This window comes from Crocodylus porosus, unplaced genomic scaffold, assembly GCF_001723895.1.
Source record: "Crocodylus porosus isolate Cpor-Errol unplaced genomic scaffold, CroPor_comp1, whole genome shotgun sequence".
Classification (NCBI taxonomy): domain Eukaryota; kingdom Metazoa; phylum Chordata; order Crocodylia; family Crocodylidae; genus Crocodylus; species Crocodylus porosus.
The window spans coordinates 54,917,696-54,941,146 of record NW_017728907.1 but is presented as its reverse complement, the minus strand read 5'-3'; the positions used below and the strand labels follow the sequence as shown (position 1 = coordinate 54,941,146).

The 23,451-nt window shown below is 47.3% G+C and overlaps 1 protein-coding gene across 4 annotated transcripts in view; it reads left to right on the top strand.

Moving 5' to 3' along the window:
* Positions 1-19,471, top strand: part of SSBP3 (single stranded DNA binding protein 3) — a 133,052-nt gene extending 113,581 nt beyond the window's left edge. For 2 of the 4 annotated variants that reach the window (XM_019531477.1, XM_019531475.1), the window contains 11 exons: positions 2,288-2,354; positions 2,462-2,538; positions 7,480-7,544; positions 7,701-7,749; positions 9,023-9,058; positions 9,609-9,663; positions 11,406-11,476; positions 14,721-14,799; positions 15,655-15,683; positions 15,992-16,093; positions 17,451-19,471. In XM_019531477.1, the coding sequence (XP_019387022.1) occupies positions 2,288-2,354; positions 2,462-2,538; positions 7,480-7,544; positions 7,701-7,749; positions 9,023-9,058; positions 9,609-9,663; positions 11,406-11,476; positions 14,721-14,799; positions 15,655-15,683; positions 15,992-16,093; positions 17,451-17,480 (660 nt within the window). In that variant the 3' untranslated portion in view covers positions 17,481-19,471. Of the gene's footprint in view, positions 1-2,287; positions 2,355-2,461; positions 2,539-7,455; positions 7,545-7,700; positions 7,750-9,022; positions 9,059-9,608; positions 9,664-11,405; positions 11,477-14,720; positions 14,800-15,654; positions 15,684-15,991; positions 16,094-17,450 lie in introns of all 4 variants that reach the window. The other 2 variants (XM_019531476.1, XM_019531474.1) reach the window with 1 other exon arrangement.
* Positions 19,472-23,451: the final 3,980 nt, after the last annotated feature.

Sequence of the window (23,451 nt, the reverse complement as noted above, 5' to 3'; positions counted from 1 at the left end):
TCTAATGGCGCAAAGGTTGAGGGAGCTGATAAGTAGAAAGGGAGGATTTGAGGGGCATACTTTCTCTTGCCATCATTCACTACCCAACATGTTTCCTTGGCTTTACTAGGGGGTTTGCTGCCTCATTGAAATCTCAGTGCTGTCCTGAGTCTTGGCAGGACTCACAAATGATCTGTCTCTAGGATAGGAGGCTCCTTAAGTGGCTCCGTGTAATTTTTAGAGCAGCTTACTACTGGGGACCTGACCTGGTGAGCACCAACACTGCATACTGAGGAAAATGGATTGGGATCAGGTGGCTGAAAAGACCTGCCTTGGAGACGTAAAACCAGCGAGGTGGTCAGCAGTTTTGAAGCCCTGCCCAGACCATGCCCAAAGTTGCACAGCCTGAGAATAGCTGCCCTCCGTTTCTCACTTGCTCCTGTGCCCATACATAAGCGTAGGCAGGTGCATCCCAGTTTTCCTTGGAAAGCCATCTAGGTGAATAGGTTCTGCAATTCCTTCGAGTCCCTTTAAGTAAGTGGGCACCAGTATGTATTAAGGAGCTCTTGTTTTGGAACCACGCTGAGCTTACTTTTCCTGTTTTCAAAGATACTGAAGAGATCAAGTTACATTCAAGCCACAAGAACAGTCAAAATGGGAAGGTTTCTAAACGATACGCCCCAACGCTGAAAGTGAAATGGTTTAGGGCCAGAAGTGAAGCCGATGACCCAATCTGCCTTTTCCAGGCCCAGTGAAATACAAAATATTGATGCTTTTTTTTAAAACACAGTTTCCCAGTGTCCCTTTAAAAGGGGCTTTCAAGAGGCTGAAAGTCCTGCTGATGAAGCGCGGACAGCAGAGGGACAGTGCAGGACGACGTGTTAGCCTTGTCCACGCCCGCGTTGTGCAGAGCACGTGCGCTCGCAGCCCGCCTCGCGTTTTATCAAATGAAGGTCGAGGTGGAGCCGTGCTTTCATTCAGCCTCAACAAGCCAGACAAACTTGTGAATGGGGATTTTAAAGGATATTTTTAACTGTGCAATTTCACAGTCTTGATGCTACTTTTTTTTTCCCCTCCCCTCCCTCCGTTCTTTCTGCCTGACAGCGTAAGGTCGTTAGGAAGATGAAATAAATTGAACTTTAAAACAGGAAAGCTGCATTCAGAAGCATAGATCTGCATGTACACAGAGCTTAGGTTATGGGCTTAAATCCAGAAGTGTCAAAAAGAGAAAACAAGAAGTGAAGCAGTAAAGAGTGGCTGGAAAACATGCAAATGTCCATGGGAACCAAAATGTTTGTTTATTTAATAGCTTTCCTGCTTCTGTACATCTGTAGCGTAAGATCTGGAATTAAAACCTGCTTTCTCGTGGCACTGATGGATTTTGACTTGGCCTGCTGCAGCTCACCCACTGCTCACTGGAAAGTCTCTAAATTTTGTTTGAACGCAGGATTTATTTCTTGTTGGTATTCAAATAACAAGCAACAGTGTTTCAAAATTGTTTACAGTTTGCTTCCCCGAGGCAGATGTTATCTGCCTGGGTTTTTTCCCTCCCCCCTTTATCTGCACTGAGCTGTTCATGGAAGTCATCTTTTGAACTTTAAATAGATTTGTTGTCCAAGCGGAGCGTGAGTTTGAAGAAAGAAGTAGCCAATATTATGAATATTGGAGCACGGGAGTGAACCTGCATCTTTAATACTCCCAAGCACATCTTCATAATCTATTCAGTCAGAATTGTAAATGCGGTCTTTGCAGATGAAACGCCCCTTCTCCACTAGCAAATAAATAACTTTGAATACATTGACATAGCCTATTTGCCGAGCATCTACCTTGAAATTGCACTGTTGTCGGACTCGCTCCCAGAGAGCAAAATTGGTGCCCCGGCTACAGGCCTGCTTATGAAAAGGAGTTTGATATGTGATGGGAAATGCAGTAGTTTTAAAGGGAATAGAAGGAACTGGCTTTTTTTAAAGCTGTATATGAAACCAAGTAGTAAGGTTACAAAAGCTAAATTAGGTGTGTTACAGGAATTTATGGAGAGGTCATCGGGGATAAGTATACAGATGGGTGCTGGTAGGAGCTTTTTTTATGACTGTGTAATACTGTGGCAAGAAAGGCAGAGTTTCCCAGAAAATGTATCCAGTCACTTGCACCTCTCAAAAGCTTTAAGTGTTGAGTTTAATCAATACTATATTTACATTATATGGATTTACATTGAATTAAATGGAAGATTTAGTGTTGTAAGTTGTAACTGCATAGCTGCAAGTTTGGGTTGTTTTATTCCCCTCCCTTTTTGTTTCAATTTTTCCAGCCTCCAGGGGCTGTTCCTGGGACACAGCCATTGCTGCCCAATTCAATGGATCCGACACGACAACAAGGTAAAGAGGAGCCTGGAGGCTCGTGAGACTCTCTAGTTTGGCTCGTCGGCTTATAAGTCAAATGGCATTCTCCTTCCATGTGACCTTGTTGCTTCTACTCCTGCCAGGGCATCCTAACATGGGAGGACCGATGCAGCGGATGAATCCTCCAAGAGGGATGGGCCCCATGGGTCCCGGTCCACAGGTAAACCTTAGCAGAACGTTTGTTCTTCTGTCCAGTGCCAAACAACATCTTCCGAACTTGTTCTAGGTAAACATCATCAACACAACCTCCAGGGGCTTCGAAGGCCAGGAGTACTTCTACCCACGTATCCCCCATTAGCACTAATGCACTGTCCATTAGCGCATTGCATCTGGAAATCCCACCTCCCGCCATTGGTTTGTCTTCCAAGCTGAATCTCCTCATTAGGGACACCACTGAACCCCGTTTCAGTGTTTAGCCGAAAGGAACGATGCTCTTTAGCCGGGATCGCAGAGCAGTGTTAAATGCATTATCCAACTTGCCTTGGCAATGTTTGTGATACCCAGGGCAGGAAGAAGGGATGTCTACATAAAAGTTTTGGAAGTACATACCATTAATAGACGGATGGCTTCCTCTGCCCATTATTTTTGCTCTTACTCGATTTTGTAAACAGTTTTAGTTCCCTGGCATTGAAGCTGCTCTTTGTGTCACGGGGTTGTGGGGGGAGGCTGATGCTTGCCAATTCCCCCCCACTCCCAACTTAACCAAATGCTGTAGTTTTGGGGGTTTCCCTGGGGAAAAATTTGCAGAGTGGTCACTCACCTGTCTGCTCATGAGCCTCAGAAAAGCTGTCACCTTTTCTCTATTTTTTCCAGGTCTGTTTCAGAAGCTCTTGTCTTTGTTAAAGGCATTTCAGGAAACTTTAAACCCTTACGCTCCTTGGCAGTAGTAGTTCAGCATCTACATTATTTCTAAGGATGGTTGATTTTTAAGGACAAGTTAGCAAAGCAGTGCTTAGTGTCCTGTAGCATGACTGGCAGCACAATGGGAAGCAAAGCTCTTTTTCTCGTTGCTCCTAAGTGAAGCCAAATCCTTCTTCAGTTGCATTCCTACCAGGGATGAGGGAGCCAGTCCAGCAAGAAGCAGAATCTGAACGAAGTAGATCTGGGTTAATATATTCTGTCTTTGTGTTGATTCATTTCAGCAGCTGAATTCTGCTACTATGTTGACTCACTCCTGTTTGTTCCTTGTGATGGATTTTAGCAATGGTCTCCTGTCTAGAGCATGGGTCTCAGGAGTGGCTCACGTTGAGTGCTGGAATTTGATTCTGCCGTAAATAAGTGTGCGCGAGACTGTTGCATCAAATGGGTAAAGGGAGTTAAGAAATTAGTCAGCCTAGGAAAACCTGAAAACTGCTAAAGAAGAAAAGTGAAACAAGGAAAAGTTGCATCCATCTCCCTGGGCACAGGCTAGAACCACCTCAGAAACTCTCGCAAGCTCTTTTGTAGGCAAGTTAAGATGCCAGTAGTTTTTGGTATAAGTTGTAAAGGTCTGGGACTGTCAGGAACTGCTGAGCTCTTAATGGTCCCTCATGAATGATTATAAAAGCCTACATCTGTTATGGTTGCATCAGCCAAGGAAAGAGGGCCACAGACAGTCTGGAGGCGCCCTGCAGTTTGGGCAAAGGTGTTTGCATCCATTTAAAAGATTGTCATGAGACTTGCAAGCAATTAAGGTCACTCAGGTCTGCCAGGTAGAGGGGGCAGAAAAAGCTGTGAAATGTTAAGCCTTTATTTTTTTTTTTTTCTTTTTTTGTTATAACATTCCCTGTCTGCACATGTTAGAGTGTGGTTTATTTAATTGTCCTTTTAGAAGAAGCCCAAGTACATAAGTGGGCATAAAATCCCCTTGCCTCGTTGTTGGTACACTTTGGAGTTTTTCTGAAATGCTGTAGAATCAAGCACTCAGAAGCTTCAGTGCATGCAAGAAATGATCGAAAATATTGACCAAAAATCACTGGTTTTGTTGTGTGCAATAGATCATTGTCCACCACTTGGTACGCCTAGTACTTTCCCCAGCTAGTTTCTTCTCATTAACTGGAAAGCTTTGCACTATACAGCAGTACCTTCTAAAATATGACTTAAGTTTATTCCAAACGAAATCATAATAGTCAACCCAAGATCACCTGGCAGCACTGTGCTACCTGCCTGTTTTTCGCTGCAAACCAGTTGTGTTTTACAACCTAACATAATGTTTTAAATTCTCACTTACTATCTCCTTTTCTTTAATGAGCATAGTTTTAACTCTGCATTTATGCATGCAGCCAAGGTTAGATTTGTCAGCGCTTGTATTTAAACACTATTTCAAGGGTTTATAATTCCCCAGCTTTACTATACATCTCGTTTTAGCTTGACCGTGCAGCTGCTTAGCACAACTACAGTGGGTTTTCCCCGTTTTAAAATGGCTTCCTCTATTCTCTGTCAAACTCAACTGGAGGCCTGGGCTGGACCTGGACTGTGGGGCTCCGGAGAGGCCAGGTTCAGCCTGGAGCAGCTGCTGTGGTGGCAGCTATGGGTCTGGCAGCAGCAAAGGATCCAGATGTGGGGGTCCCCCTTGATGGGCAAGAGGTCTGGGAGTTGAGAGTGAGTCAACTTTGCCACTGATGGGCATGTCCAGTAGGGTCAAAGGGCCCCAGATGCCATGGCCCACATTCCTCCACCAACTTAAGTGGCCTGTCAGTAGCCCAGCAAACCAACTAGGGGCTTCATTGGCTGGGTTCACCTATGGGCCTTATGTTTAGGGTGTGACCATATTATTTTTAAGGAAATCCAGGCCACTGCCCCCCTCCCCCCAGTCAACAGTGCTGCTACAGGCAGGTAGGCATGCGGGACGCAGTCCGGAGCAGCACGGAGAACTGAGCGGGCAGGTGGACAGGCACCACTGCAGCTGTGTGGGAGCACAACGGGGGGACTGGAGCAGACATCACCCTGCCGGCACGTGCCCAGCCCAGCTCCTGAGCAGCAGCGGGGGGAGGCTGGGCTGGGCTGGGCATCACTTCTGTCCACCTGCCTTGCTTCTGCACAGCAGCTCCCGTGCCTGCCTGCCCGCCTGCCTGCCTGGTGCACCATGCTGCTCTGCCTCCCCGCCAGACTGTGTCCGTGTAGCTCTGAGACTTTTCTGTGTAATTTTTCACCGACCAGCCAGACCGGCATACAAAATCTGGGGCTGTCCCAGCCAAACCGAGATGTAAGGTGACCCTACTTCTGTTTAACACCCCTGGCTTATGACTTGGTAGTGTTTTTCTTTGGGGGTAACCTTTTCCTCTTCCCAGAACTTTTCCTCTTCCTACCCTGATATAGTAATGCATTTCATGTGCTTAATTCCAGTTTATGTCCATTGGACTTCAATGTATGCCTGACATTAACCCTATATTTCAGTGCTTTGCTGAAGTGGGACATTATAAGGGCCCGTGTCCATACAGTACCACCCTGGTAACTGTTCAGCTTTGTTCGGGAAAGAGAGGTGCCCTATCAGGACTTCAGGAAGAGGCCGCAGCAGTCCGGAAAAAGGGAGTTCTTTGGGGCTGTGAAGGAAAAGGGGAAATCGTAGAGTGAATCAAGGTCCAGGAGGGGAAGGTGGGGTTAAAACAAAGACGCCTTGACACAGAGGGGATTACCTGGCAGTTTCTCTCTCTGGGGAGGCACACGCATATTGTCCCCCTTCTCAAACAGGCAAATCCCCAGCATTTTTTTCAAATGGTTGCTCTAAGCTTCTTGGCGTGAGCAGGGAGGGCAATGTGCATTTCACTGAAAACATTTTTGGCTGCTGTTCACTGGGATCATGCATGAACATTGGCACAGTTTGCCCCTGTTGTGGGCTGCTGATATCCTTGTCTTTGTGCTGTTCTAAAGTCCCGGGATGTTAGTTTGGGCGGTTCACTCGCCGTATGGGTAAATGATGCGTTTTCAGTCTGAATCAGCCCAGCAGGCCTGTCATGAGTACGGACTTAACTGAATCCGCTTGGTAAGGAAGAAATTCAGTGGGTGGACAGGAACAATGTGGGAAGGTTGATCTACACCATGACTGATGCTCCCAGGCACTGTGTGATTTGGGAACCGACCTACAGAGGCAAAGAAGTGCTGTCTCTGAGGACTCTCCCTGTAAGCCACAGCATCTTGGAGCTTGGCCTTCCAGTAGAGATGTCCTTATGGAATCGGATGCTCTTGGCAACCGTGCCATAGGCAAAATAAGCATTTACATGGGAGATTTCTTAAACACCTGAAGATGGATTCAGTAATTTATGTTGCTTTTTCATTTCTTTCCCCATACTTTTGGGCCTTGTGCTGAAACAGCAGCACGTTTTTCCTCTCCTTGGTATAGAGAGATTGGAGTTGATGATTCGTTGATGCGATCTCTCACATGATACCTAATGGGGGGGTCTGCTCTGTATGCGTTTCCCCTGTACACCCGCGCGTGCATGAGTCTGTCCCGAGTACACAGTGTTCTGTGGTGACTTGAAGACCAGCCTTGTTTTTTCACTTAGGATGCGAGTAGGGTGGCAGGCTGCTTTTCCTTCTTTAGGAAGCTGCTTCGAACACTTGTGCTGTTGGCATCCCCTTCTGCTTTACATGCCATCACTCTCTCATTACACCATAGCAAGAATTTCTTCAAGCAGCAACTCTCTCCTTCTCTGCATCTTTCCCTCTGATGAGCGAGGGGACGTCATGTTCCCCATCTCTGCCCATGGATTGATTTGCCTACAGGAGTTGGAATCTTTCCCCCTCCCTAATCATGGGGCCAGGGGCATCCTCTTTCTTCCCCAGTATCCTTGGGCCGTCCCGGGGCCAGGCACTGGTCTAGGTTTGAACAATCCTCTCTGCTCCCGTCTGCATTTTCTACAGTGTCTGAGAAGCCGTCCGCCCTCAGTACTCCTTAGTGGCCCACGATGTCTTGCCAAGAGTCACAGGGAAGATACCACTGTCCTGTTTATTTTTACAGTTGCTAATTGCTTGTATGTTCATCATCATCTAATTTTTTTTTTTTGATTAAAGTTCATTTTCACAAACTAACCCTCTTGTTTTTGTTTGTTTGTTTTTTCCCTTCTCTTTTCTTCTCCGGTTTCCCTTCTCGTTATGGTAGACTGATCCTTGGTTATCATTGCAGAACTATGGCGGCGGAATGAGACCTCCACCCAACTCTTTAGGCCCTGGCATGCCTGGAATTAACATGTAAGGCAAATCCTTGATACTATAACTTGTGTTTGTGGCTCTGACTCTCGCGGTGGGATGCGCTATGGAATCCCACTTCTACATTGTTGTTATGCTGCACCCAGTCTGAAGTATATCAAAAGCTTATTTTTTTTCTCTTTTCAACTTAAATTCTAGGGGCCCAGGTGCTGGAAGACCATGGCCCAATCCCAGCAGTGCTAATTCAGTAAGTTTCTGTCTCTATCCACATTGGCCTAGAGCAGTGGTGCTCACCTGTGGAGCCGCGTCATCTGCCTACAGGGCTGCCCACAGATCCGGAAATTTGATGGCTGCTCCCCTGCTGCCAAATTTCCGGACCCATGGGGAGCCTTGTGAGCATGGTGATGTTGCCCTGCTTACCGAATCACCAGTCCACAGTGGAGCTGGTGCGCAGGGACACTCTGTGGCTGAATCTGGTGTGCGGGGTTAGGCCAGGGGGCAGCCAGATCTGGCGTGTGGGATTGGGCTGGTGTGCGGCCAGATGTGGCACGCTAGATGGGCCCTGCAGGGGGGTCAGGCTGTTGTGCTGCCGGGTTCAATGAATGGGATCAGGTCACTGCATGGAATTACATCTGCATGTGGGATCTGGCCCATGCCATGCAAATGGCCCGCAGACCCAGAAGGTTGACAGCACCACTGGCTTAGAGCACCCTATAAAATGTGGCGTCCTTTCTATATCTTTACTCTGCTATCTATACTGTTTACTATTCTATATCTAAACTCTACTCTTGCTCAACCTCTTTCCTAAAAGCCTCCTCCTAAGAACTTAGCTAGTCTACAGGTATTGCATGGAAGTGGCTGGATGCTGAAACCTGGACAGTTAGGGTTACAGTGGGTTCGAACAGGGACGAGCGCCGAAGGCAGCATGCAGCACCCTTCATGCCATACAGTGCTTCCTATCATGGGTGCATCAGCCAACGAATCCAGCTAAGGAAATAATACTAGGTTACATGCCACTTCCATTCACCCGACCACTGCTGCAGCATGTCTACAGTTCAGCTCTATCCTGGTTGTAATCCGGTGCTTAGCTGGCTCGCCAGCCACTGTCTTTGTGATTCAGGGAAGGGGTATGAGGATTTGCAACACTTCGCCCACGTCGGGGAGGGACCTGGGGGAATAGCACAGGGAGAAGGAGGGAGGCAGCATCTTCCTGCAAGCCTCTGGTCATTTGGGAACTCCAGATGTTGGACATAGCACAGAACACCCACAGCTTAATTTTCTTTGTCTCTTGTATGCTACTGATCATAAGGTTTAGGGGGGCGCCTGGGTAAGCAAACGATTGCGTGGCAGCACATTAAGTGTATCATGGGCATCTATAAGCTGCTGGAGTTCAGTTTAATTTGTGCTTCTGTTTGATGAAAATGGGGCGTGGGCACAGGAGTTCAAGGTGTGTGGCTGACAGTGCTTTGGGGAGATGCTGTATTTTAGATACTCACCTCTGTCCTGTGATCTGTGTTTAGATTCCATACTCCTCTTCATCGCCTGGTACATATGTGGTAAGTTCACCGATTTACTTGTCTGATTTAAATCATGAGCATCAAATCTCTTCACACCCACATGAGTTTATTGACTTAACCAGCCCAGAGTAAGTTAGATTCCCTTATGAAGTTACCCCCCTTTTATCCCAGGGTCGATGGGGAATTTTGAGCGGATTCAGGAATCGTGAAATGCAGGACTGACCTTTCTTGGGGTGCGCAGGAGGGGAGAACCAATGTGCTTTCAGTTGCCAGAACAGTGTCCTTCTCCCACAAGGTTTTAAAGTGCTGCCCTGCGTGTGGTGGCAAATACATTCTCATACACGCACGCGTACCCTCCCCACGAACGCTTGCCAGTTCGGAAAGACCAAAAAAAAAATCCTGATTTTTCTCAAGGCTTAAATAAAGAATTGTACGTTGGCTACGAGAGTGCATCAAAGGTTTTAGCAGGAGATTAATGCTTGGCTGAATACCAAGGTGAGGCATTCCTGCTGACAGCAGCAGGATCTCGCTGACCTATTGCAGTGTGTGTTATCACAGTGGTTTCTGATGTGTTTAATCTTGTCTACAGGGGCCCCCTGGTGGTGGAGGCCCTCCCGGGACACCTATCATGCCTAGTCCTGCAGGTAATAGTCAACAGCCGTTCAATTCAGCCCTTAAAAAACCAACTCCCAAACTTCCTGGGTGCTTTTAAATGGCAGACCCCTTGTTCATCAGTTGGCACTCGAGCACGGCTGTGCTCCATGCTTTTTTCCCCCGCTGTGGTTGTCTGGATCGTGGCTTCTCCGCTCAACCCCCTGGAAGCTTGAGTTCCCGGAGGGCGAAAGTGGGGGATGCTTCCCCGTGACCGTGCAAAGTGGGAAGGTGCCCGCTGGCACCCAGATCTCGGGTTCCCTAAAAAGGCGGCCGTCACTTCCTGTTGAATCTGTCCAGGTTTCTAATGCGACTCAGCCTTGTGTTTAACTAAGAAACGTGCAAAATGCTGCTCATCCTGTGACAAAACGCCCTTATGAAAAATTGAGTGTTTGTCTTTTTTTCCCCCACCCCACTTCTCTGTGCCAGTTAGCAAAGGAGTTGCCTGGGTATTGGTTAGAGCAGGGGTGGGCAATTATTTTGGATGGAGGGCAGCGTACTGAGCTTTGGCAAGCCATCGAGGGCCGCATGACTGGTAGCCCAGGCCAGATTAATATTAATTTTCTAAATTTTTTTTAGGGGCACTGCGGGCCGGATAGAATGGCCTGGGGGGCCACATCCGGCCCCCGGGCTGCATTTTGCCCACCCAGGGTTAGAGGCTGAGAGGAACCAAATTCTGTTTGCTCCTTTAAAAATACAATAAGCATAAGAAATCCCAACTCTTTACTCAAAAGGCTCCTTGCTTCCTCTCCTCGTTGTAACTCAGGTGCCTTCTTGCTTTATAAAAAGGACAATATCAGGCTGAAAAAAGGTGTGTTGTGGGGATGCAGCCATTTTTTTTTTTTTTTTTCCTGGCTCGAACACATTAACTTGCCGGGGCTTTTTCAAAACCAGCATTGCAAAATTGTACCTGCCAGGGGCAAGCAGCTTCTCTTTTTGCTCTTTGCTGGGAGGCGAGCGAATCTCCTGAGTTGTAGGGAATTTTTTCCTCCTCCCTTTGTAAAGGTGGGCACGTTGGGTCTGCCTAGCCTTGCGAATTCCTCCAACAATTTTGCAAGGCTGATTTAATAAGCATTGTAGTGATCAGTAGGAGGGGAGGGCGGCTGGGCTCCTGGGAAGTAGCCTTGCTCTCTGTAACTGTGGTGTACCACAGCTGCAGGGGTGGAGCTAAAATGTAATATTACGACTCTCTCTCCCGGCTTCTGCATTTTTATGAGAACTCTGACCTACATTTCAGGCTGGGTCATAATAAAACAATCCATATGTTAATAGGTGCCCCCAGTCAGCCGCTGCAACCCATGTTTAATTTGTGCATTTATATTTTGCGACTTGATTTAAAACTGTGTATCTGTTACTAGGTTCATTGTAGAGACACAGGTCTCCTTTCTTATAATAGGTTAGGGGTTTTTTTTTTAATGTCAACACTGTAATAAGAACATTGCTTTGGATAATTTTGAGGTGTTAAGTGATACATAGCAGCAAATTATCTTTCTACGCCTCTTCTGACAAGCAAGCCCTGCAGTTCTCAGTTAGTAGTTGAATTATTTTCACAGTTGAATTTCTGTGATTAAAAACTTTGTGAATCTTCATTAAATACAAATTAGCCAGAAAATGGTGGTACTTAGAGGGAATTTTAGGTGATAAAATACAAAAGAATGAGTTCAAGTGGCGTGAGTTTGTTTTAATTAAGAAATGAATTAATCACCCTGACTTACTGGGCTTCACTGTTCTACAGATTCAACAAATTCAAGTGACAACATCTACACAATGATTAATCCAGTACCGCCTGCAGGCAGTCGATCGAATGTAAGTCTGCTTTCTAATAATTTACATATCAGATACCATAACAAATCATAATTAACTTCATCAGTTGAGGGTAAAGCAGTTTAATTGATTTCAGCCATTTGTTACAAAATAGAAATAAAACAAACCATCAAAAAGTGATTAACTCTTCAGCGACTTTGTTAATTTTTTATGCTTATTAAAATGATGGCATTCACGCAGCTCTGGTCAAGATCATGTTCAGCTTGCAAGTCGTATTTAAAGGGATGCAGCCAGCCTCAAATCTCATCCTTTCCACAAATGAGGTGAAAAATTATTCCAGGTGTTGCCCTTCTGCATCTGGTTTCCCCTCCCTCACCACGATTTGGGAAGGGTTTTGTCATCACATGCAAGTCCTAATTTTCACCCCTCTCCTTTGTTTAGGGTGTATATAACAAGAAAAGCCTACATGAAAAGAAAAAGTGACTTCACAGTAAAATAGCAAAGCTGAGTAGACCCCCTGCATACAGTGAGATGCTCAGGAGAGTAGAAAGGCATAACTCTCAGTGCATTTCACTTGGGTTTCATCTCTGTGGTGTTGGCAGGACCAGCCCTCGTCAGCAAATTGGTGGTGAAATAAAGGGGAGCTCTCTTAGGGTGGTGTGTAATACAGGTGACAGTGATCAGGTTTAGGGGGGGGGGTGGTTAAGATGATTGGACCCTAAAGCTTCATTCTGTGCTCCCCTTTGCATATAGTTTTAAGATGTGAATGTTTTGGTCTTGAACTTCTGGTCAACTGATGTAAGAACAGAAGGTTCCTACATCACTCTTAGTCAGCCGGCCTTCCTTGTTCAGAGGCGAAGAAACAAGGTGGTGGAGGAAAGACGCGCGTCCCTTCCTGGTGTGGATGCACCCACTCTACTGAGTGCTTTCCAGGCTTTCAAGGAAGATGGGCTCAGATCTCGCACTTAATTCAATCCACTTCCCTTGTAATACTCTAGGATTGTACAGTGCAGAGCCTGAGTTTGGCATCTGAGCACCAGTGGCTGTGATGGCTGGATAGGTCATTTAAGGACCATTAATCCTGTTGTAAGCCTAGGAAAATTGGAGTAAAGGCACAGGAACAATTATGTCCATTCCTTTTTTTTTTAATGTGCCCAAGTGTGGGTTTGCCTCAGAGTGACTGCTGCAAACAAAACCGGTGCAGTTTGGTGCTTGCCTGAGGGAAGAGGAGCCACTGGCATTGTCCTCTAGGAGCCGTGGGGTGCGCCTCCATCTGAACCTCCACCTTCTGGATTTTCCAGGGTCATGTCCATACCACCTGCATGTCTGCATGAGCCGCACTGCTTTGCACATACTGCCTCCACGCTAAAAGCAAATGCGCCCAAGCTAATCAGCCCACCTGCCATGCAGGGAGGTAGCATGGGAAGTAGTTCGGGTGGGATTTGGGAGGTAGTGCGTGGACTAGCATGGTGTGTGTTGGCATACCAAGTGGTGTAGACATGCCCTAAGTCTCTGGGCCCCTTTTGAGCAGAGGTAGCCAGTTGGCTTGAACTCTGGAGCACAGCTAGTTGGCTTCAGCAGAGGTTTTTTTCCCATGAGGAATGACAGAGCCAACTTAGTTGGTCTCCTTCTGGGCCAGGAGCTCTGCACACGTAACATGCTCAGCCCTAGGGCAGCCTCCTCGGACAGCTCGAGCAACTGCTGTGGATAATTTCAGGAGCTAAATGCAGATATCCCACCAGGAAGCCCCACAGACAGTGCTGGCGGGCACCCTGCGGGGTGCTCAGTGGTGGTGAAGGCAGTATTGAATCAGTTTGGTCATGAGTGGAGGACGGGGGAGCTGGGAGGTTGTGTAAGGAGATGGAGCATGGCTGAATTTTGCAGTTGCTAGTTCAAACCTACTGCCATGGGGGCACCTTGCGGTGTAAATTTGGGCCCTGGTCAGGTTTCAGGGGCTTGTGGCCTGCAGAGGTTTTGGAGTCCATTCTGGTGAGCACCAGAGCCTGTCACAAGTATGTGGGCATCAAAGGGAGGAAGCCACTTGGGACAGGGCTCAGCACATCATTGCATGCAGGTACCTGATGATGGCATCATGCTTATAGTGACTGGCGCACTCGGGGATTTGCCGGGGGCAGCGTTCATGCCCCATAAACTATAAACTCCACTTCATGGCTGTGAGGAAGTGCAGTTGTTTGGGTGGCAGCCGTAGTGCAGCCGAGACTGTAGCTCCTGAATTGCCAGGATGCCGTGCATAGGCATGTAGCAGTGGTAGGGTGCTGAGGGCGGATGACCATACCGGGGCATCACAGTGCTGCTCTGTGGCAGGGGCAGATTCTCTGCTGGTGCAGCAGGAGAGCCTGAGCGGTAACATCCTCTTGCAGAGGAGCGGAGAGCTTGTTACCATGTGCACTCAGAGGACAGCACAGTCCCCCAGCAGCTCCTGTTTGCAGTGCCTTTGAGCAGTACATCAGCCTGTTACCGAGCTGGGGGGGGAGGTACAAATGAATCCTCTTCTAGCCAAGAGGGGAGAGGTGGTTATCCCAGTACTGATGCAGTGAAGAAATCCCTGTTTCTGAGTGGGGAGCTGTCTTGACTCATCCAGTTACCAGCACTCATTCTTGGCTGACTAGTGGTTTGCCCACTGTTGCAAAATTTAGCATAAAGCAGGGGCATTCCCCATGTAGGCACACACTCAGCACATGCAGGTGTCCATGATTGCTGTGCCTGGTGCTTTCCCCATGTAGACAAGCAAGTGCTTAGGTGCTGGGCAACAGAATTGCCTTCAGTTTGTAGCTAGCCTATAGTGGAGGTGGGGGCGGGGGGGCATATACAGTGCTGAGGGACAAGAACAAAGCCAGCTATACACTGAAGCTCCACTGTGAGTAAGACTTGGCTAATGGTTACATGGATTTATCAGAGTCCTGAAAATACCCAAGGGCTGATGCAAGTTGGGACACAGTTAATAGTGGAAGTTGCAAGGGACTAAGTCAGCCCCAGCCCCTGTTCTGGGTGGAGGGTGCTGGCCATGATCTCTGTTGCGTATTACAGGGGCAGAGCCAAATGGTTTCTGTGATTTCCCTGAGGCCAAGAAGTTTTGGAGGGAGGTGACTTCCTTGCCGAAGGCAAAACATATAACACTTCCATGTGCAGGCACGACTTGAACCATCCACTTGCAGGACAGTGTCTGGTGTCTGTCTTGATGCTGCGGCCACCAGCTCACAAGCTAGTGTGCATGGTACTGAGGGGAACAATGGGGGCTTATTCTTTTGGTTGCTTCTTTTCTCAGTTCCCAATGGGACCTGGCTCTGACGGCCCGATGGGAGGCATGGGCGGGATGGAGCCACATCACATGAATGGATCGCTAGGTAAGTACTCACCAGGCCTGGGGGGTGTAGATGCACACCAGACCTGACCCCCCACAGTGTCCCCTGTGACCTGCCATTCAGGGTCGGGCCGAGTAAAGATGCTGCTGCTGTTTGGTGCTTCCTGCTTTTCTCCTTACGTGAGGGTCAGTGGCTTTGGAGACCCACGCGCTGAGCTGTCAGGGCTCTGGGAATGATGTTCTTCCCTGTCCCTACAGCCCACAAAGCCACACTTTGTGGTAACCAGCCTTGTTACCACCCCCTCCCTCAAGCCATGCACCCGGGCCCACCTCTTCCTCCCCCGTGTGGAGCACTGGCTGCCACAGGCTCGCTTGAGCAGTCGTGATAGATGCAGAAAGGAGGAGCAGCTTCAACCTCAGTGCTGCATGTCTAATTGAAAGCAGCAGATCAGCTCATTAACCTCTGCTGGGCTCGTGCACAGTGCCGAGCTGTGCTGCTGCTCGATCAATGTTGCAGAGGGCTGTGGGGAGCAGCAAGGCCCCTGCAGCTGAACTTTGTCATTGTGATGGTGCCATTCAGGAGCCATGCCAGTGCTGTACCATCGGGAGAGCTGCACTCGGCACCCGTGCTGCGCAGCCCTGCCAGGTGACCCCTTTTACCGGAGGCAGATGTCAAGCAGGGCAGTCTCACCCCAGCTGTGACCTGCACCTCCCTGGCTGCTGCTAGTAAGGCCCTGGGATGGCAGCTTCCAGCCACGGGCTGCCTCTGCCCAGGCTCCGCAGGCTCCAGCATCAAATGGACTCACTGAGGGGTGGGGGGGGACCATGCTGAATAGGAACAAGGAATGCAGCTAAGTTGTTTTAGTAAGATTTCTCTCTCTCCCTTTCTTTGATACAGGGTCAGGTGACATAGATGGACTTCCAAAAGTGAGTGTTGCCTTGTGGCCATAAAGCTGTGGATCATTCTAGCATTCTTTCTTGTAAACAAAGCATCAGCAATAAGAGTGTGCGAGTGCATGCGTGTGTGTGTGTGTGTACTCACAGGTTGCACTAGTGCAATATAAAAGGACATTGAGGAGCTCTCCCCCGTTCTGCAGCCCTCACTCGTAGGCATTCACTTCAGCAGAAGCAATGCTTTAATAACCACTGTCCTAGCCCTCCACTGTTGGTTGCTAGCAAAGCGCTTGGCCAGTCCGTGCTCAGTAACGTGCCTCCTTGTCTCCTGTCTCCTTCAGAATTCTCCAAACAACATAAGTGGCATTAGCAATCCCCCGGGCACTCCAAGAGATGATGGCGAACTGGGAGGCAACTTCCTCCATTCCTTCCAAAATGACAATGTGAGTCGCTCTCCTTCCAGGACTCCAAGCTGTCTCGGTGTGGGGTTTCAGCACGTTCTCTAGGGCCGCTTCCTTGTGGGGGGAGCTGGGGGAGGGGCGTGCTTTGAACAGCCAGTGTTCGAGCAAGCCTGATGTTTAACCCTTGTCCAAGCAACTTGTCCTGAATGCCTAAGCTCTGACTTGACTTGTGACCTTGGTGGGTCACTTGGTCCCTGTGCCTTACTGATTCCCCATCCAGGCCAAAGGCAAAGCAGGTGGTGTGATGCTTCCTGCCCATTGCTTGCTGTGCATCTGGAAATCTGCAGAGGGAAATGAGCCATGGAGCTCATAGTCTTAAGCAAAGACAAGGGCCGTGCATAGATGAAACGAGGGGCACGTGTGCCCGAGCCAAGTGCCCGTGGGTGGGTGGCGCCTGGGGGGGCGTGCCGCTGCTGCAGAGGGAAGCCCCCCCGCTCCAACCCAGGACCACTCTGCCTGCTGGCAGCTCGCCTCGCCTCCCCTCCCCTCCCCACTGCCAGAGAGGCAGGTAAGTGAATGGGTGTGTGTGACACTGGGGTTTACTTTGCCCCTAATTGAAGCGGTGTTTTTAAAAACCCACGGCTTCAATTTAGGGCCCCCGTTTTGATTGCACACACCCAAAGTGGCCAGAGCTGGGCATAAGGGAGAAGAGGAGGGGAAGGGTAGCGTGAGAGCAGCCCAGCTGGTGGTGTTGGCCAGTTTTGTTCTCCATTTGGTACTGTAAACCGATGAACCCAATGATCCCTGCTGGCCATGTGCCTGCCTCTGGCAGAGTTGACCCGGGAGACTTGGCTCTATGCAGGCCTCCTGCATGCAGGTGAGCCACGGCTAAGACCTGCTCCTCTGCTTGTCCAAGTCTGGGACCTGCTGTTGAGGCTCTGGAGCAAGTCAGCTCGGGCCTGCAGCACTCCCAGGCTGCGCCTGTGCAGACCCAGCCAGACAGACCCTGATCAAACGCGCCCTGGTATCTTTGAGACCGGGAGACTAATATCCATGCTGGATTTGAAGTTCTGTGTACAGCTGCCAGAGGCTCCCCTGTTTTCACTGTATTAGCATTAGATACATGCATGCATTTTAATTTTTTTTTAAATTGCTTCCTACCCCATACTGGGTGGGTTATTTTCTCCCTAGAAAGACAGTTACGGAGCGGATTATGCGCTGATAAATTAGAGTCTCTAGCATATTCTGTCTCTCTGATTTATTAGATCCAATTACGTTGCTTTATCGTTTTCATAAGCCCAAGTCTTACTTTTATATCCTCTCTTCCCTTAGTTTAGCAGCACTTAGTATTTCAGCCTGGCGTGCCCCGTTCTCACTCTGCGTTTGTCTCTCTTTTCAGTATTCCCCCAGCATGACGATGAGTGTGTGATTTTTTTCCCCCCTCCTCCTCTCCAGGATAAAGAGAGTCAGCTGCCATTTGGAGGAACTAAAAGAAATTATGCAAGAAGAAGCTAGGTGTATTGGCAGGGAGACGTGAGGGGGCCCAGACCCCAGTTTTAGTTTCATGCAATAAAAAGGCTGAACTTTTTATTCCATAAAACATGAAGGACAAAACTTAAAAATATTTCAAGACATGACAAGATCCTTCTTGTGCGGAAGGGTTTATATATGTACATGACACTTTTTTTTGGAAACAAATGGAAGCCTCTAGCACCCGACTCCAGTCTCTTTGCTTTGTTCTTTTAAGGAAAAAAAAAACAAAACCCTGTTGTATGTTTGTGCTGTGCGACGCCAGGAAAGCTAGTCTAGATATGAAATCTCATGTTGTCTCTGTTGTAGTCATATTTTTTTAAAAATAAACTGGACAGTTTACAATTGGGGGGGGGTGTTGGGAAGGCCTGGGGTTTGGTTTGGTTTGTTTTTGTTTTTTTTCTTTTCTTTTTGGGTTTTTTTTTTCCTAATTTTTGTTTGCAGCACAACAGTTCCTCCTCCAGTAACCAGACCTGCTTGTGGAAGAGACTCCACTACTACGTAGAAAGTTGTTAATGCAGTTGGCCCTTCATAGGATCACATCCTTGAATGAATAGTGATCTTACTTTCTGCAGTTACTGGCATGCACTGTACTAGTCTTTTCCCACCCCCCTCATGGCGTAGAAGGAGTGCTCCCTATGTCCATTCCCCCACCCCCTTGACAGCCTTTGAGTGGGGATTTGTTTCCACCAAAAGAGAGAGGAGAAAGAAAGGGTTAATCTGACCTGGGACTTTGAAACTGTGATCTCAAGCTAATGTCTTTGTTGGGTTTCCTTTTTGTTCTGTTTTTTTTGTTTGTTTGTTTTTTTAATTTTTACTTTTAATTTTGGGGGGGTTTTTTAAAGGAAAAAAAAAGATGTGATCTTATCAGGGTTTCACTGTATATGCTTTGGAACTGGATGGAGATACTTTTTAAGTAATTATTGTTGTTAAAATGTATACTTGCTATTCTGTAGGCTCACTCTGTAATAAAAAAAAATAAACAAAAATTGAAAAAAAAAATTAAAATTTACCTTCCTTCTCATGGTAGAGGTGACTACAGAACAGTAACGAGCGAACCATGTAAAGTGACACTCTCCAGAACTTCGGGATCTATGTACATTACACTACCCTGTAGTTGGTCTTTGTTTTATAAATCTCCATTTCTGATCCATGTATATCATATTATGTAAAATATTATCTCCCTGGATTTACCTTTGTGCGGATTATTGAAAACATTGTATCTTGTTTCAGTGTTTTTTCTTACCTTGTAGTCTGGTTCTAAAATAAGAGAGGGAAAAAAGTAATTATTATACATTGTAGTTTGTGTACGATATCTGTTGATAATGTTTTATTAAAGGGATGTCTTTTTTCCGCACCCCTTCATTTGAGATGTTTTTGGGGGAACATTGGCTCGTTTTTATTATTCTGACTGCAAGACATGAGATGACAGACTTTTTTTAGCGTGTAATATGAATTTTTTTAAATGTTTGCCTTCTTTTTCCTAGGCATTTTAATTGTGCTTTACCTGTAGAAAGTTGCTGGGTGGATCGGGGCATGAGGGTGGGGGGAGGGGGGGTGTCAGTCTCATAGTTACAGTCAGGTTAATATTTAAAAATAATAATAAATAAAAAAATCAAACGAAGATTTGTGGCATTGCGCATATACCCGTTGTCTCCAGAATGGGTCATCTCTTTTTAACTTTTTTTTATTCTCTTTTTATTTTTTTGTTTTGGTTTTCTTTCTTTTGTTTGTTGGTTTTGTTCTGAAGTGAGAAATGACAGACCGGCTTTAATGTATTTTAAAATGGATAGCTAAATTATTGTCTTCATTGGTATGGGATGGTTTTTTGACTGAAGCGGTTCTTTTTTTCCCCTCCATGCTGTAATAAATATAAACATAAACATTTGATTTCGGTTCTCTGCTCTTTGTTACGGCTCTTTGCCACGAGGAACATGAATCTCCCCCCCACCCCCGTCCATGTATTTGTTTATTTATGTGTTTGTGTATTTGTTTGTTTATTTGACTGGCTTGGGGGGTGTTGGGTTTCTTAATTTTCGTTTTATTTTATTTTGCTTCCAATGGCCCCAGGGCACGTTCTCAGTGATTGGCTCAGCTGCATCCTTCCCCTGCACAGAGGACTCATGTGCGAGCTCTGCAGGGATCAGGGTTGGGCGAGGCTGCAGTGGGTTGCGGCCCAGAGCTTTGGGCCTTTGAATAGAGGTCGGTACAGGGGAGTATGAGCGCCTTTCCTCCACCCTGCATCTTTCCCCAGCTGTCTGGCCGCTGCCTGGAGAGCAGCCATGAAGCACCTGCTTGCAGTCCAAGTTACCCAGCCGTCAAAGCAGCACTTGCCTCCTACCTCCTTGGGGGCTTGGTCACGTACGTGAGCAAACCACATTGGGTGGAGTGTCTCTTCAGGACTGCTGTAGCTGGGGACTCTCAGTCCTGAGAGATTGCGTCCCCTTTCCATGGAGATGTCCAAAGCCTCAGTGAGAGTGCAAGGGTGGTACTGGCATCAGAGGATTTACCACCTTGCATCCCAAATTTGGTTCATCTTCAAAGGGCAGCCTAGGACTGTTTATCCCTTGGAAGCACATGAACAATTCCAGGTCCTCGTCTGTGGCAGGTAAAACCCTTGGGGCTCTCGAAGAGAAGGACCCTGCAAGAGGCTGTCTGAACACTGGGACTTTCCTCCTGCCGTCACCTTCCCATGTGAGAGGACTGAGTGTGGACTGGGGACCCCCCTAGAAGCCGACAACAACATTAAAATGGATGCTGAGGTGGACAGGGATGAGATCACACATTGAGGGAAGAGGCTTTGTTTGGGAAAAGCCTCTGGCTTTCCTGCTGGTGGGGTGAACAGGCACCCCTGTGCCCCAGGTTTGCGCAGCCAGTGACCCTCTTAGCCAAATGCAAGAAAAAGTATTGTCAGTGTGGGTGATGGGGGAACCATTAAATTTGGACCTACAAGGGGCTCCTTCCCTTTGCCTGATCCCTACACCCCTCCCATCTGCACTTGCTACCATGTCCTCTGGCTCCTCACAGGAGTGGGCTGGGGGGTAGATGGGGACTTCACCCCAAGGCAATGAATTTGAATGTATATACTTGGTCGCTGTCTTCTAAAAATCTGGAATTTCTCCCACTCCTGCCTCCCGGGGTGGCTTGTTGTATACAGGCCCCCTCCACACTGTGAATAGGCATAAAGCTGGAGAGGGTAGCTTCCAACATGTCTGACATCAAACTTGCAGCACAAAGCAGGGAGCAGAGTTGGGTTTTGGTGGTTGTCAGCATCTGCAGCATGGCAAGCAAGGGAGGAAGTCAGCGTTAAGAGCTAGCTAAAAACAATGCTGTCAATGTTTGTAGATGTCAAGTCGGCACGCATCCTAATGCACCTCTCAGGAAGGTGCCAGTTACCAGCTGCAGGTCAGGTGCCTGATCTGGGCACCCAATGAAAAGATCTCAGTGATAGCATCCAGGATACTGGGGTGCTACGGCTCCAAGGTGGTACTGCCATACCGGTAACAGAAGTTCACCTTTAAATGTAGGTATTGTGAAGGGAGCGGTTTCTGATATTGCCTGCTCTTTCCAAGCATTCATGAATGGTCCAGCTGTTCGGTAATGCTGTGAAACACTCTGTTACCAGATCTTTGTCTAAATGTTTTTAACCAAAATATTTTTACCAAAGTTTTGCAATGAAAAGTAGCCTTTTAAATGTCTCAATTTCTTGGATCTTCAGAAAACTCAGGTTTTGCAGGCTGGATGACTGCTAAATGTCTTGTTAGGAAGTGCTCTGTGACACTTGTTCTCCATATTAATTTGGCTGATTGGGAGAAAGTAAATTTGACTTCAATGATGCTGCTTTTCTTTTCCTTCCTGTAGTTTGTAGGCAAGTCTTGCAGTGGTTTGAATGAATGTTTCTTATAAATGATCTAAGCGCACTGGAATCGGGTAGATTTAACGCAACTCCCTGGAGATTTCCACAGTGGAGGGAACATCTTTGTGTCTTGTTTCACGAAAGACTGGACTAGTGGGATAATGGCTGTGCACAATGCACCCAGAGCTGAGAGCCGGTCGCAATGCATTGAAGTGTTCTAGGCATTGGTGGGGGAGAGGGAAGAGTTATTTTTGCCATGGATGATTTCACCAGAGACCCACGTCCACTTCCGGGATCTCAACGCCTCGCTGCTTGCTTCTCAAAATATCTTTGCATCACCAGGAAAGGTTTCATTACTGGCAGCCCACAGAGCGCACACTGCGAGAACCACTGTTCTGTGCGATTGAATCGGACTGATTCCCCAACGTGTCCTAAACACTTACCAAGAAAAATCAACCTGGCTCCGAAGCTTGTTAACATAAGGGTCAGCTGGAAGAGTAGGGTTATGGCTTGTGAATCAGGAAAACGCCAATGTTTCTAATTATAAACCTTTGCTTCGTGCATTTGGATTTGTTTCCTGTTTCACCTAATGCTGCAGATTAGTCAGCAAGTGCTGAATGTTTCTTCTGTTCAGTGTAAATGTATTCTGCCCTTCCTTCTGTGTGTATTGCTTTATAGAAAACATGCATATTCCTTTTAATGTGATCAGTGTGGTTCATTACCTGCAGATTGCAGGTGTTGGTTTCCATTTAAGCCACAAGTTGGTTTTCCAGTTAAATGTCTGAGGATTGCTAAAGTTACTGGCCAGAGATGTTTTCAGCAGGGACTGGAAGTCGGTTCTTTTCCTAACTCTGCCCATTGTTCAACCTGCCCTTGGACATATCACTTAATGGCATGGTCCCACAGTTCCCAGGCTCCAGAATGTGAGCAGATGGAGCTGATATCTGGTGCAAGCAGTTTTGTAGGGACAAAGGGTGATCCTGCTAATGGTTAATTATTAACATGAAAGTAAGGGTTGACCTTTCCATGTGAATATGCAATACCTGTCAGATGTACGGTGAGGTCTAGCATGGCAAAGTCCCTGCTGCTTTCTCCCCAGCCCCACCAGGCACTGCCAGTATCAGTGAGTGTACTTTTAGGCAGCTGTGAATTGCTGAGGGGGACTTAAATCCTTTTCCATCTCCAGCTCCTACATTTCAAAGATGAGAGTTAAAAATAAGGTTGGCCAACTCTTGGATTGGAGGTAGAACAACACCCCGGTGCCAAAAGTACCTCGTGAACAAGCCAAGTGCTCTGTCTCTCCTGAACTTTTGGAAGCTTTATCCTGCCTTTGTCCGTCAGGGGCTCATAGACTAGGATATACTGTAGCAATGGCCTGCTAAGATGCCTGCTTGTTCATAGAGCCTGTATTTCCTATGAACTTTGTCTGCTGCCCAGCAACCCATCTGCACTGCATCTACAGCGCAACATCCCATTGCTGTCTCTGATCTGGGTACAAGAAAACCCCTGAATGCTCCCTATTACATCTGGTGTATGGCAGGCTGCAGAGAGAGACATGACTGATTTGAAATGTAGTCAAGATAGTATATTCTGAATACAAGATGAGGTTTTTAGTCCCGTGTCTTACATTCTCATACAGGGACACTAAATATGTTGTCTATCTTTGAAATGCTGCTAAAAGCAGCATGCACTCAGTAATGGAAACCAACTACGACGCTGATTAAATGCAGCCAATACTGAGCATCACATGGCCCACATTGGGCAGACATGCTGAATGGAGCCTCTTTTGTGTGGCCTGAAGAGAAAAGAAATGGGCAGGTGTTCCCTCCACAGGGAATGGGCACTGGGCCTAGAAGTACTACAATATTAGACTGGTACCAAGAGGGCCAGGGCCAGCCCTGTCACCCTCCCTTAGTGCCAAAAATGCTTGATCTTAATCAAAGGTGGAGATCTGTGAAAATTCTTCATGTACCAGGTCAAATTAGCCAGACCAGGACTGAATTTTTTCAATCAT